This window comes from Galeopterus variegatus, unplaced genomic scaffold (genome assembly GCF_000696425.1).
Source record: "Galeopterus variegatus unplaced genomic scaffold, G_variegatus-3.0.2 Scaffold360, whole genome shotgun sequence".
NCBI lineage: Eukaryota > Metazoa > Chordata > Mammalia > Dermoptera > Cynocephalidae > Galeopterus > Galeopterus variegatus.
In genome coordinates this window covers 656,179-668,015 of record NW_007726471.1, presented here as the reverse complement: position 1 = coordinate 668,015, position 11,837 = coordinate 656,179, and the positions used below count along the sequence as shown (strand labels likewise).

The 11,837-nt window shown below is 37.3% G+C and overlaps 1 protein-coding gene across 2 annotated transcripts; it reads right to left on the bottom strand.

The window, feature by feature from the left end:
- Positions 1–1,497: 1,497 nt before the first annotated feature.
- On the bottom strand, positions 1,498–10,224 carry KIAA0101 (KIAA0101 ortholog). Of its 2 annotated transcripts, XM_008567974.1 has the most exons (4): positions 10,117–10,224; positions 9,719–9,799; positions 6,600–6,762; positions 1,498–1,763 (listed from the first exon to the last, which is right to left on the bottom strand). In XM_008567974.1, exons 1-4 carry the CDS (start codon positions 10,160–10,162, stop codon positions 1,718–1,720), a joined length of 336 nt encoding a protein of 111 aa, XP_008566196.1. In that variant the 5' UTR covers positions 10,163–10,224; the 3' UTR covers positions 1,498–1,717. The 2 variants fall into 2 exon arrangements, with proteins under 2 accessions (XP_008566196.1, XP_008566197.1); XM_008567975.1 differs by lacking the exon at positions 6,600–6,762 and having other exon boundaries at positions 1,693–1,763.
- Positions 10,225–11,837: the final 1,613 nt, after the last annotated feature.

Genomic DNA, 11,837 nt, shown 5'->3' with positions numbered 1-11,837 from the left:
GTTTAACTACACTTTTAGGATTTTGTGAGCAGTACTAAAGGAACCCATATTCTTAATATAAACTTTAAGAGCACTCTGAGATCGTGGCTAGATCTCAAAGAGCCTTCCTAAGTCACTACTGTACCTTCATCCTAGAGATCAATATGGCATGTCCAGCCTTTTCTCCTGATCTCATGAAAGCTTTTTTCATTTTTTTATTGCCCCTTATAATAATTTAAGAATTAGCATATCTAATGTTTATTTTTGGGAAACCCAATACTGTTACTTAATAACTAATATTTAAATGTCCCTAGGAGGGCTGACCCTGTGGTGCACTCGGGAGAGTGCAGCGCTGGGAGCGCAGCAACACTCCCGCCGCGGGTTCGGATCCTATATGGGGGTGGCCAGTGCGCTCACTGGCTGAGCGTGGTGCGGACCACACCGTGCCGAGGGATGCGATCCCCTTACCGGTCAAAAAAAAAAAAACTTAACCTTAATAGCCTTTGCTTAAGCTACTCCTTAAAAAAATCGAATTATCAAAGAACTACTTGGGATGAAAAAAATTCTGCTCCCAATTCAGTAACATTCTGTTTAATAGCCACCTCTAAAAGACAAAGCAAAAAATATAATCTACAATCATTAGGACTCAAACAGATTGGAATTCGATAAAATCAGGCCAGTGCACTGATTTGTATTTGGAAGGAATAAAAGAGAAATACCTGGTAGGACATAATCTTAGGAAGCATACAAACAGATAATGTATTGTGAAGATAAGTATTCATTTATTAAAAACAAATTTCAGAGAAACATGCCTGTTAAAACATGGTTAATTTTGACAACAGGCTATCAGCAAGCAAAAAGTGATGAGGAAGCAAGAATATCAGTTAACTAGTAATATTATACCCACATCTTCAATTATACTGCTGGTTATCTTCAAAAATGTAATGGTAACTCTAAGGACTTTAGACATAGCTCTGGGTTTATGGCATGATTTACGGTTCTTGTTTTATTGTTTTCCAACTTTAAAAGTATAGGCCCAAAGGGTAATATATTATGATATTGAATCAAATGCATACCCTAGGAAAATTCCTCTCTTTTAATGTAACCTATGGGATCTTCCTACCTGATTCTATGCTGGTATTTTATCTTGTTTTTGTAGTTACTTTGATTATCAACTGTTGAAAGCCTCAAGACCAAATTGTCCTTAAATTTTCCGAAAGAGAAGATATCCATCCAAATTTTTTAAACCTTGCATCTTTGGTTCCCTTTTTGGGGTAGAGGTTAAGTTTAATTAATACTGAATTTTTTTAATGTGCAAAAATCTAACTCTGCTTCTTAAAACAAATAAAAGCAACAAAAATATGACACCATTCCAATAATCAAATGCCAATAAAAATGGCAGCAGTACAAAGATCTAAGTGAATCTCAAATACAGCAGACTTATAATTAGAACATCACACAATGATCTGATTTTAGCAAGAACGAGAAGCTCAGTAACAGGTAAAAGACATGAAATACTGCATTATATTGAATACTAAGCTAAAAAATCACAATTAATCTTACAAATTCTCCAATTTCATAACTATTTACTTTTGAACAACCAAATTTAAGCCTAATTTTTTAAATTAAGTGCGAATGCCTATTCAACAAAGCTAATTGGAACGAACATTTATGCAAATTTACATCCTAGAATACCAGAGTAAACAGGAGACATTATTCAAAGATGAATAAGAAAGTTCTATTCTTTTTCATCATCTGTGGGATCAGGTTGCAAAGGACATGCTCTGTGGAAAGAACAGAGAACTTCAATAGTCACCCAAGAATCAACTATTTAAGAAAAAAAAGTTAAAAACCTATATAAATCAAGAACATTAATAAACAGTGCAATGGGTCTAGTCATGTAACTAGAAATGAGGGAAAATTAATCTCCATTAATTGACATACACCTACAAATTTCAACTACTAGTGCAACAAAATTTTTGACAATTTATTTTGCCTGTTAATTTGCAGAATCAGTGTTTCTCCTTTAGGATATATTGCTATTTTCATTAAAAAGGGAAACTCTATTTCTATAGCATCTTTCTATATGTTGTTAAGTGGATTGATAAAGTATAATCCTTCAGCAAAAACTTTGTCATAATAAAAAGCAAAAAAATTAACCAGTCTACCTAAGCAGAGAAAACATATAACAAGTTGTCATATTTGACTCTATATGTTTTTGAACAATATGACTGTATTACCTAATTAGAAGAACCCCCAAATTGTTTGTTAGTATATGGTGGCCTAGCTTTTGTAAAATAATTTACTTTATCCTAAAGCCATTTTGTACCCATTACCCTTTTTATAGAGAAAAAGTCAATTAAAAAAATTATAAATCAGATTCTTTTTTTAGAGAGGACAGTTTATGAGATCTACTCTAAAATCCTTAGTTTTCAAATTAGATCCAGTAGGCCTGAATGGTCATAGAGCTAGGTAGTGAAAGAAGGAAGCTAAATCAACAGTACTCAGACTTAGTATAAGATTGCCATTGACTCACATACTAGTAGATTGCAGAGAGGTCTTCACTGTATTTCCCTGGAAATTAAATCACTATCATGACTCAAACTTCCTTTTTACAAGGGCTTGATTTACTTTAGACATTATAGTTCTGTTCAAGGTTTAAGTAGATAGTCTTTCTTGATTCTGACTTTCCCCCATGCAACTGATGGGAGTTTATCCTATTTTAGGGAGAAATATAAGGCCATAAGAGTTACCAAATATGAATTAGGAAGTTTATAGCATAAATCCTTCCAATAAATTCATTTACTATTTCAATAAGGGGATAATTACAACTCTGCTAAAGAAAGGCAAATCTAAGAAAGGGGCCTAAAGAAATAATGTAAACCTCTATTACCTAGTTTTATGTCACATGGATTAAAGTTCTTTATGAGAATATATGTAATCTCTCTCCATATGATGGAAAGCCTGTAATACAGGTTTTATTCCTGTGATGATCAATGTTATAGCCACATTTGGCTATACTCATATTGCCAATATTTATTTCCTTAATGTAATCACAAATAATTCAAGAGAATCAAAATATATTCTGGTGCTAATCTTGACCATTATCTTCTTCATATTAGAATGAGAAAGAACAAGGAGGAATGGTACCAACAAGGAAAGAGAATTAGAAGAAACTTATAGGATCAGGAAAGGAAGCCTATTAAACAGCTCTGTTCAAAAACATCTCTGGTGTGGGTTTTTCCTAAAAAAATCATAATAGTGATATAATAACAAAGCCTAAGATTTAGTTACTGTGAAATATTTCAAAATGTGGACACTAGATACTCAGTAACCATTTACTAAATGACCATATGTATTAATGACATATGTACCACAGTATTAAATAATTTTTCAAATTTTATATGCTTTTATATATCAAGTACTTTGTTTTAATTACTCTTTCAGCCACTTATTTTATTTACTTTGTGTTCAACGCAAACCAATTCCAAACACAATGTACAATCCAAAACAGATATGCAGGGCTGGCCAGTTAGCTCAGTTGGTTAGAGCACAGTGTTTTTTTTGTTTTGTTTTTTTCCTTTTTGTCTTTTTTCGTGTCCGGCAACGGACGGCAACCCTCAGTGCCACGCCCGCACCTGACCGGGACCAGCAACGGATCGCAACCCTAGGTGCCGTGCCCGCCCCTCGCTCAGCCAGTGAGTGGGAACCGGTCTGCATGTGGGATCCGAACCCTCGGCGGGAGCGCCGCCGCACTCACAAGCGGCACACTGTAGCAGTGCGCCACCGGCCGGCCCTAGAGCACGGTGTTATAATACCAGGGTCAAGGGTTTGGATCCCCATACCAGCCAGCTGCCAAAAAACAAAACAAACAAACAAAAAAGTACAGTGTTTAAATAGGAAGCAAAAGGGAGTGTTCATTCACACATACCATAACTTGAGATCTGTTGGATCTTGTTATTCCCATGTAGGTTTCTAAAGATGTCAAATATTGGCTTAAGACAAATTAAAACTACTATGGCCATACTGGATGCTGGAACATCTAAGCATCAGTGTATACCAAGTGAACAAATCTATTACTAAAAAGGTTTCTGTACATCAAGGCAGTCATAAATAAAAGTTGTACTTTCCAGAATCACATCCACTTAGATTTAGGACCAGGTTGTAACCATCTAAAAATACTGAATAATGTAGAAAGTGTTCCAAATGTAGCTATTCTGGTTCATAACTTTTTTTAAAAAGTATTTACAGAAAGAGCACAGAAGAGTTGTGAATGCAATGCAGGCAAGTTTCTAGTCTTAACTTCTAAATACCTGATTTATGTTATTTTTGTCTACATGTTTGCCTCTTAATTTCAAGATTTATTAAATGTGCATTCAAAACATATCAGTGTTTAAGTTGTAAAAATTATTCAACCTATGCAGAAATAAAAAGCAGTATTTGAAGACTAGTTGGAGTCAATATATGTCTAATCTTTGGAATCAACTTAAGTATGATAGCTTAATGAATCTGGCACTCTTGTTGAATAGGAATGTGTGATGGGAAATGCCTATCATTTCACTTTTAAGTGTATATGCAAAAATTACTCATGCTTGGATTTGCCCTAGCACCTGTCAATTACTACGAAGGCAAATACAATGTCAGATCCGAAGCCCCGGAGGAAAGAGTTAAGTTCCTGAGAGAACAGTGAAAGCTTAACAATGTAAAACTAGAATATTAAATTAGGTGTTAAATTAGGACTGCTGAAACAATATAGAGGATTTACATTAACACTTGGTGGTTCCTTCCAATGTACACTAAATAGAATCGTGGAAGCTTTTTGTACTCATATTACCAAATCATTTTACGGCCTTCTACATTTAATGAATCAAAATGAAAACTGAATCTCCATTCCACAGCTCATACTTTTTTCTAGACAAGGTGAAATTATTATTTTTAAGGCAGAGTTTTAAGTGCCCGTATTTCTTAAGCCACATTCAATGAAATCAACTAGTTTTCAATGTTGTCTTTCTCCTCAGTCTTGCCCATTAAACTCACTTAAACAGATTTAATATTGGCATTTATCATCTAGGCGAATCCTGCAGATGGTCTTTAAACCAGTCCAGTTTGGGAGTCTCAAGATTTTCTGTTAGTACAATAAGGAGCCGAGTTAGTAGATTTGAAGACCTCGTTTTTTCCTTGCCACCCTGGACGTCTAGGCGCCATCTTGATTGGGTTTTAGAATCTGAGCCGGAAAACTGTAGGTGTTTCTTGGCCTGAGTCTCTTAACGGAAGAGATGTAGAAGGGCAAGCAAGACCACAAGGAGACTGGCAGTAGAATGTAGGGCGCTGTTACCGGGCTTTGTGGTGTTCACGGTTTTCTTGGTGGTCTCATAATAGGTAGGACCCAGCGTGCTGGTTAAAGGAGTGAACGAATCAATCTGCGTGGGTAGGAGCAGCGCCAGAAGCAGCAGCCCCAGACTGAGCGTTGCCACCATCCCCTTATAGATGTTGGTCAGTGCACTGTGTGCCCAGCTTGCTGCTCTGTGCTCTAAAGGACCGGGCGCTTCTAGCAGGTACGGGAGGTAGCAAGTCGGGCCTTATATTCAAGGGGCATCACAATGGCAGTGACGTGGTGCCAACTCCTCCCCTCCCACACCCAGTCAAATACTTTGTTTTTAAAACAAAACGTTTAATAGTTGTTTGGAGAGCCTGGACCTCGTTACTTACAAATCCATAAAAAAGCAGGTTTCAAATCTTTTTTTCCAAGTGGCACTATTTTTTTCCTGATTCTTAAAAGTGATGCATGTTTGGTGCTGAAAGTTGGTTGCACAGAGTATGAGAAGCGATTTTTACTCAGAGATAATAATTATTGTTATTTGGTCTATTTCCATACAGTACATATACATGTATTTTACACAGTAAAGATTTTACTTTTGTATCCAGAATTTTTGCTTAACATTTATCGTGAACATTTACCTGTCCTTAAAATCTCAAAAAGCACGATTTAATGAGCTTCTTAAAAAGTATGCACATTGAGCTCTCTGTGTATAGTTTTATCCCCACTTTGTTTTGAAGTATTCTTAGGAACTTATAAAAAAGTTGTTAAACAACAACAACAACAACAAAAACGTACCATGGTGTTAGTCTGGTTGTTTCTAGGTGATGGGGATTTTTATATTTTCCAGCTTTCTACATTGGTTATACCCATATATGTCTTGTGGAAGTTGAAATAGTTTTTTGAGGGGCAGGATTAATGAAATTCAAGGTAGATAAACCAACATGGAAATTGCCTCTTTTTTTTGGCAGCTGGCCAGTAGGAAATTGCCTTTTGAAAAAAGACTTCAGAAAGCAAAAATTAAAGAATAAAGACAGGAAGTTCCTGATTAATAACATAACACTAATCATCTGAATGGGAATTGATCCTCTTTAAGTAATTGAAATGAGTAAAGATAATACCTTTTATTGATATTTGAAATTTGGGAATGACTTATTATAAGAAATCAGTACAAGTTTCAAAAACCTTTTGTTTGTATTTCTTTATCGGCTTGGAGAGAGACTTTAAAGTTATTCAATATACATTTGTTCTTTATTTTCAGAAGATAAATATTTTCTTTATATTCCAGAATATAAAAGCTTACTTTCTCTTTGCTTTTCCTAAGCCACTGCTTCCTGCCTCTTCAGGAATCTGATTCTCTTTTTCAGAATCTTTAGGGGACAGCCTGAAGAATTCGCCAATTCCTTTTTGCCACTTGGGAGTTGGGCGAACACAAACTGGATTCCCTCCTGCATACTTATTTTCAGCTGTAACATATAAACAGATGGAACTAGGTAAGAACTAAGAATACAATCACTATTGTTAAAGAACTTAATTCTTTCCTTAATATCAAATTCTCAAAGGTATTCAATTACATCCATCTTAAAATAAAGAATTAGAAAATATGACACAATAAAGCTGTATTCAGTCAATAAACTCAGTTTGATAGTTGTCCTAGAAAAAGCAGTAGCAGAATTTTTACAACTGGAAAATATTTTTCATATTTTGTCCACAAGTAGAGCTATTCAAATAGTCTTATTATGTACTGTTGTACTAAAGTTTGAGAAACTTTTTTCCTAATATAAGGTAGCACCATGTAGTATATACTGCCAAAATTTTACTTAATAAGATCATTTAATAAAAGTACATATAAGAGGGCCAGCCTGTGGCTCACTCGGGAGAGTGTGGTGCTGATAACACCAAGGCCCCGGGTTTGGATCCCATATAGGGATGGCCGGTTTGCTCACTAGCTGAGTGTGGTGCTGACAGCACCAAGTCAAGGGTTAAGATCCCCTTACTGGTCATCTTTAAAAAAAAAAAAAAAAAAAAAAAAAGTACATATAAGAGGCAATGTGAAAGTTTCCACAAAAGTAGGTTCTACTTTTCAAAGCACTTGGCTCCTTTTCAGTTAATAAGGGAAATCTAATTCCTGGTTATTTTTAAGTGGTAATATAAAGGAAAAATTGAGGAAAAATTCTTATCCTTTTATAAAGTAATGATTAGAAGACCAACCAGAGCAAATTAACAGTTACTACATATATATATATATATATATATCTTTTGCTTTAAACGATAGAGGTCAGAAATTCTGTTAAAGAAAGCTTACAAAAGTTATTTCCATATAGACTGTTTGAGGTTATATTGTTTGTACTTTTTTAAAAGTGCAAATGATCTTCAAAAAATAGTGATCCTGGGCTGGTCTGATTAGCTCAGTTGGTTAGAATGTGGTGTTATAATGCAAAGGTCAAGAGTTCAGATCCCCATACTGGCCAGTGCAAAAAAAAAAAAAAAAAAAGGGGATAGAGGGGGTCCGAGTGCAGTGGTGTTTACAATTAATTGATCACAAGCAGTTACACATTTCTTTGTTCCTTCTCCACTCCCATGTTTACTTGATTTACCTTAAAAAAAAAAAAAGTAATCTTTTGGTTCATAATTTTTCTAAAAGAACCATACGAGAATGCTTTTTTTTTCTTCCTATTTTAAAACATAAAAGATGGGAATGATTTCACTACTAGAAAATATATAGCAGCAACAGATTCAAACTCAGCTCTAATGATTTAGTTGTAAGACCTTTATTAAGTTATATAATCTGAGCTTAAATTTCCTCATCTTTTAAATGAGGATATTACCAATTTCATGAGTCAATGATTGGGATTAAAAATAAAGATCTGTAAAAATGCCTTAAAGAATACATTTGTTCAACACATTCATTAAGGGCCTATTCACTTGGTTGTGGTGATTCAGCAATGGACCAGACAATCCTAATGAAATTTAGTCTAGTGGGACAGGGTATAAGATATCCTCAATAAATTCATCTCCTTTCAAAATTTTAGACTACTATTCCCTTTTATGAAGAGACGGAAATAGTAAATATTTTCTTATAAAAAATAAAAAATAAATAAAAAAAATAAAGATCTGTAAAAATGCCTTAAAGAATTCATTTGTTCAACACATTCATTAAGGGCCTATTCACTTGGTTGTGGTGATTCAGCAATGGACCAGACAATCCTAATGAAATTTAGTCTAGTGGGACAGGGTATAAGATATCCTCAATAAATTCATCTCCTTTCAAAATTTTAGACTACTATTCCCTTTTATGAAGAGACGGAAATAGTAAATATTTTCTTTTTTTATCTTGATTTTTGTTTTGTTTTGTTTTTTGTAGCTGGCCGGTATGGAGATCCAAACCCGTGACCTTGGTGTTATAAGATTGCCCTCTAATCAACTGAACTAACCAGCCAGCCCCAATGCTATTTTCTAATGAAATGTTTAGAATAGGGAAAAATTTGAGTTTACTTAAAAAATTCATGAAGTCCTAAACAGTGCTCCCCTTTATGTTCTTAACTAAACATTGTGGAACTAATCTTCCTGCCTGCTCAACTTCCTTCTGAAAGGAATGAAGTACCAGATGGCAGGGCATTTTCTCATCCTCTTCACACACAGAAGGAGCAGCATAAAGCTATTTCCCTTGTTGGGTTCTACTCCTACTTTGCCGAAGGCAGTATCAGAAGCTGCAAAGTTGGAAAACACATACACCACACACAAAGAAAAGAAAAAAGGAGAGAAAAGAAGGAAAAAACATAAAGAACCAAAAACAAAAAAATTTTACACTAAGACAACATGATTAGCACTGTCAAACATCATCCTAATTGTTAACCTAGTTAGGAGGTGCTTAAAAAACCTCTAACAAGGGCCGAGCACTCTCCAGGCGCTGGGCGCGCAGCGACGCTCCCGCCGCGGGTTCGGATCCTATATAGGAATGGCCGGTGCGCTCACTGGCTGAGCGCGGTGTGGGCGACACCAAGCCAAGGGTTGTGATCCCCTTACCAGTCACGAAAAAGACAAAACAAAAAAAAAAAAAACCCAACCTCTAACAAGAAAAAGCCTACTGTCAATGTTTAGAAAAATAAGGATGCTAAACCGAAAAAGAAAAGTAGGTTTGGAGATAAACTACCTCGGTTCCTAATCCCAAGGCTTGAGATTCTCTTCTCCTACCTCTACCCCCACCTCTACCCCTGCCCGCCTAAAGGCCAAAGCCACCTCATTATATCAGAGGGAAAGGAAGAATTTCAGGTGCGAGGATCGCAAGGAAAATAAATTCCGTGGCGGGTCAGGAGGCTTGCAGGTCAGGACTGAGATGTCAGGCCGGATCCCCTTTTTAGAAGGGTTCCTCTTACTCCAGAAGCTTGCGGGAGCTGGGGGGGCGGGGGGGGCGCTTCTTACCTTTCCTCGACGAAAGCGTCGTAGAATTGGTGGCAGAGGTGGAGGAGCCAAGCACCTTCCTAGGAGCTCGAGAAGCCACCACTATGAAGAGAGGCAAAGGAGAGCGTTCAGAAGGGGGCAGGAAGATTCGGACACCGCGTCTTGGGGCCACGTTCTCACCACAATCCTGGACCCAGCGGCTTAGAGAGGAGAGCCCGGAGTCTAAGAGCAGCAAGATAACCTTCCCCTGTCACCGCCACTTCCTCCTCAAGGTAGGGGGGCCGGACAGCTGCTTCCTAGCCAGCTGGACGAGTTTGGCGCACAGAGCCTGGAGAGCCCGGGCATCTCTCGCCCCTGGCCAGGCTGCCAGGAAGACACCCCCCTTCCTTCCCACTCACTACCCTGTTTGATCGCCTCACCTTTTCTATAGGTGCCTGGGACACTGTCTGCTTTAGTCCGCACCATGTTTAAACAAGAGACGAGAGTAAAGAACTGACTTCCCAGCTGAGGGTGTTTCTCTGGACAAGGACCCGAAAACGCATCTCCCGCCACAGTTTATATTGGTCGCTTTCCCGCGCGCTCCACGGGCTCCTCCGAGCCGCCGCTCCCATTGGTTCCGCGCCTTTCCGCCCGAACCAATCGCCAGGGTCTAGCGGTGACAGCAGCGCCGACCTGTCCAACACTCCTCAGAGGCTTGTGATTCGTACCCAGGTGGGCGGTACCAGAACACTTTCCAGAGGTACCCGATGCATGGGCGCTGAGATTCTGAACCAGGGAAATGGGCCTGCTTAGAAAAGTAAATCCAGCGAAGACAGTGAATTACAGCATTTTTTCAAAAGTTACCTTAGGGTTAAATCCATAATGATTAACTTGTGGAAGTGAAACCTGAAATTAAGGGGACTTTTGGATGCAAATCAAAATAAAGAGAACTTGAGAACGTTCCTTTAATACCCTAGGCATGAACTCTCTCTACAGCAAGTCCATACTAAAACAAGTCCATGGAATAGGGAAAGGAAGCTAATACTATTTATTTACAAGGCTTTCTATGTTTTTAGGATAGTGTGAGACTAAAGAAAAACTGGGTGAATTGTATATACATACACACACAAAAAGAAACAAATTAATAAAACGTCTTCCTGAGACCTGTGGTCTCAGAGCTCCTAAAAAAATCAGCCAAATGTGCTAAGGCCACATCACTAGCATACAGTGAGCATAGCTCTAGAATGGCCGCTCGTAATTATTTTCTATCCCTCTGCCTATCTTCGAATTACTCAGCATACCCCGGCAGAGTGATTTTCACTCTGAATACCATGCATAAAACAGATAGATGAGCTTGCCTTGGGATGTATTCTGTTAAATGCTCACTTGAAAGGAAACCCTGTAAGTGTAAGCACAGCATTGATTCCTTCTAATGATTTAAGGCTGAACTTAAAAAAAAAAAAAAAAAAAGGCTACTCAGTACTTTAACAGAAGCAAGAACTACATTGTAGTACAGAATTTAAGGATCTAGGCAACAGATTAAATTAACATTATAAAAGTAGGAAATGTATTGGCAATTACCTGCAGTTTTGTCTTAACTCTGGAGTCTAAGATTACCTCCAGGGCTAAATTGGTTAGAGTGTGGTGCTGATAACACCAAGGTCCAGAGTTAAATCCCTGTATCAGCCAGCTGCCACAAAACAAAAATAAAAACAAACAAACAAACAAATTACAGCCAAATTCGTACCAGAAGAATCAATAAGCCCCACGGTGTTCGTTTTCATCATGTCCCATCTTGATGCAGTGGTTCTTAAATGCCATTATTTCCTATTCAGTTAAAGTGGCTTCTGCATAGGTCTGAACCACTTAATTCAAATTCACGTCCCAGATTTCTGCAGAGATTGGAACTGCAAAGAGAATCTTCTAGTTGTTTCTCTAATACCATATGCCAAATAAATTGCTAGAAAGAATTGCAAATATACCTTTTCACACAGGGGCAGTCTACATATTGCTATACTTGTATTTGTTTTTGTTTGTATGTTTGTTCTTTTAATGGCAATGATGACAGTGAAGGATGCATGTTAGAGAAAAAGAAAAAAGCAGTGATGCCTAGTAAAAATTCTTTCTTTTTTTTTTTTTTTTGTCTTTTTTCGTGACCGGC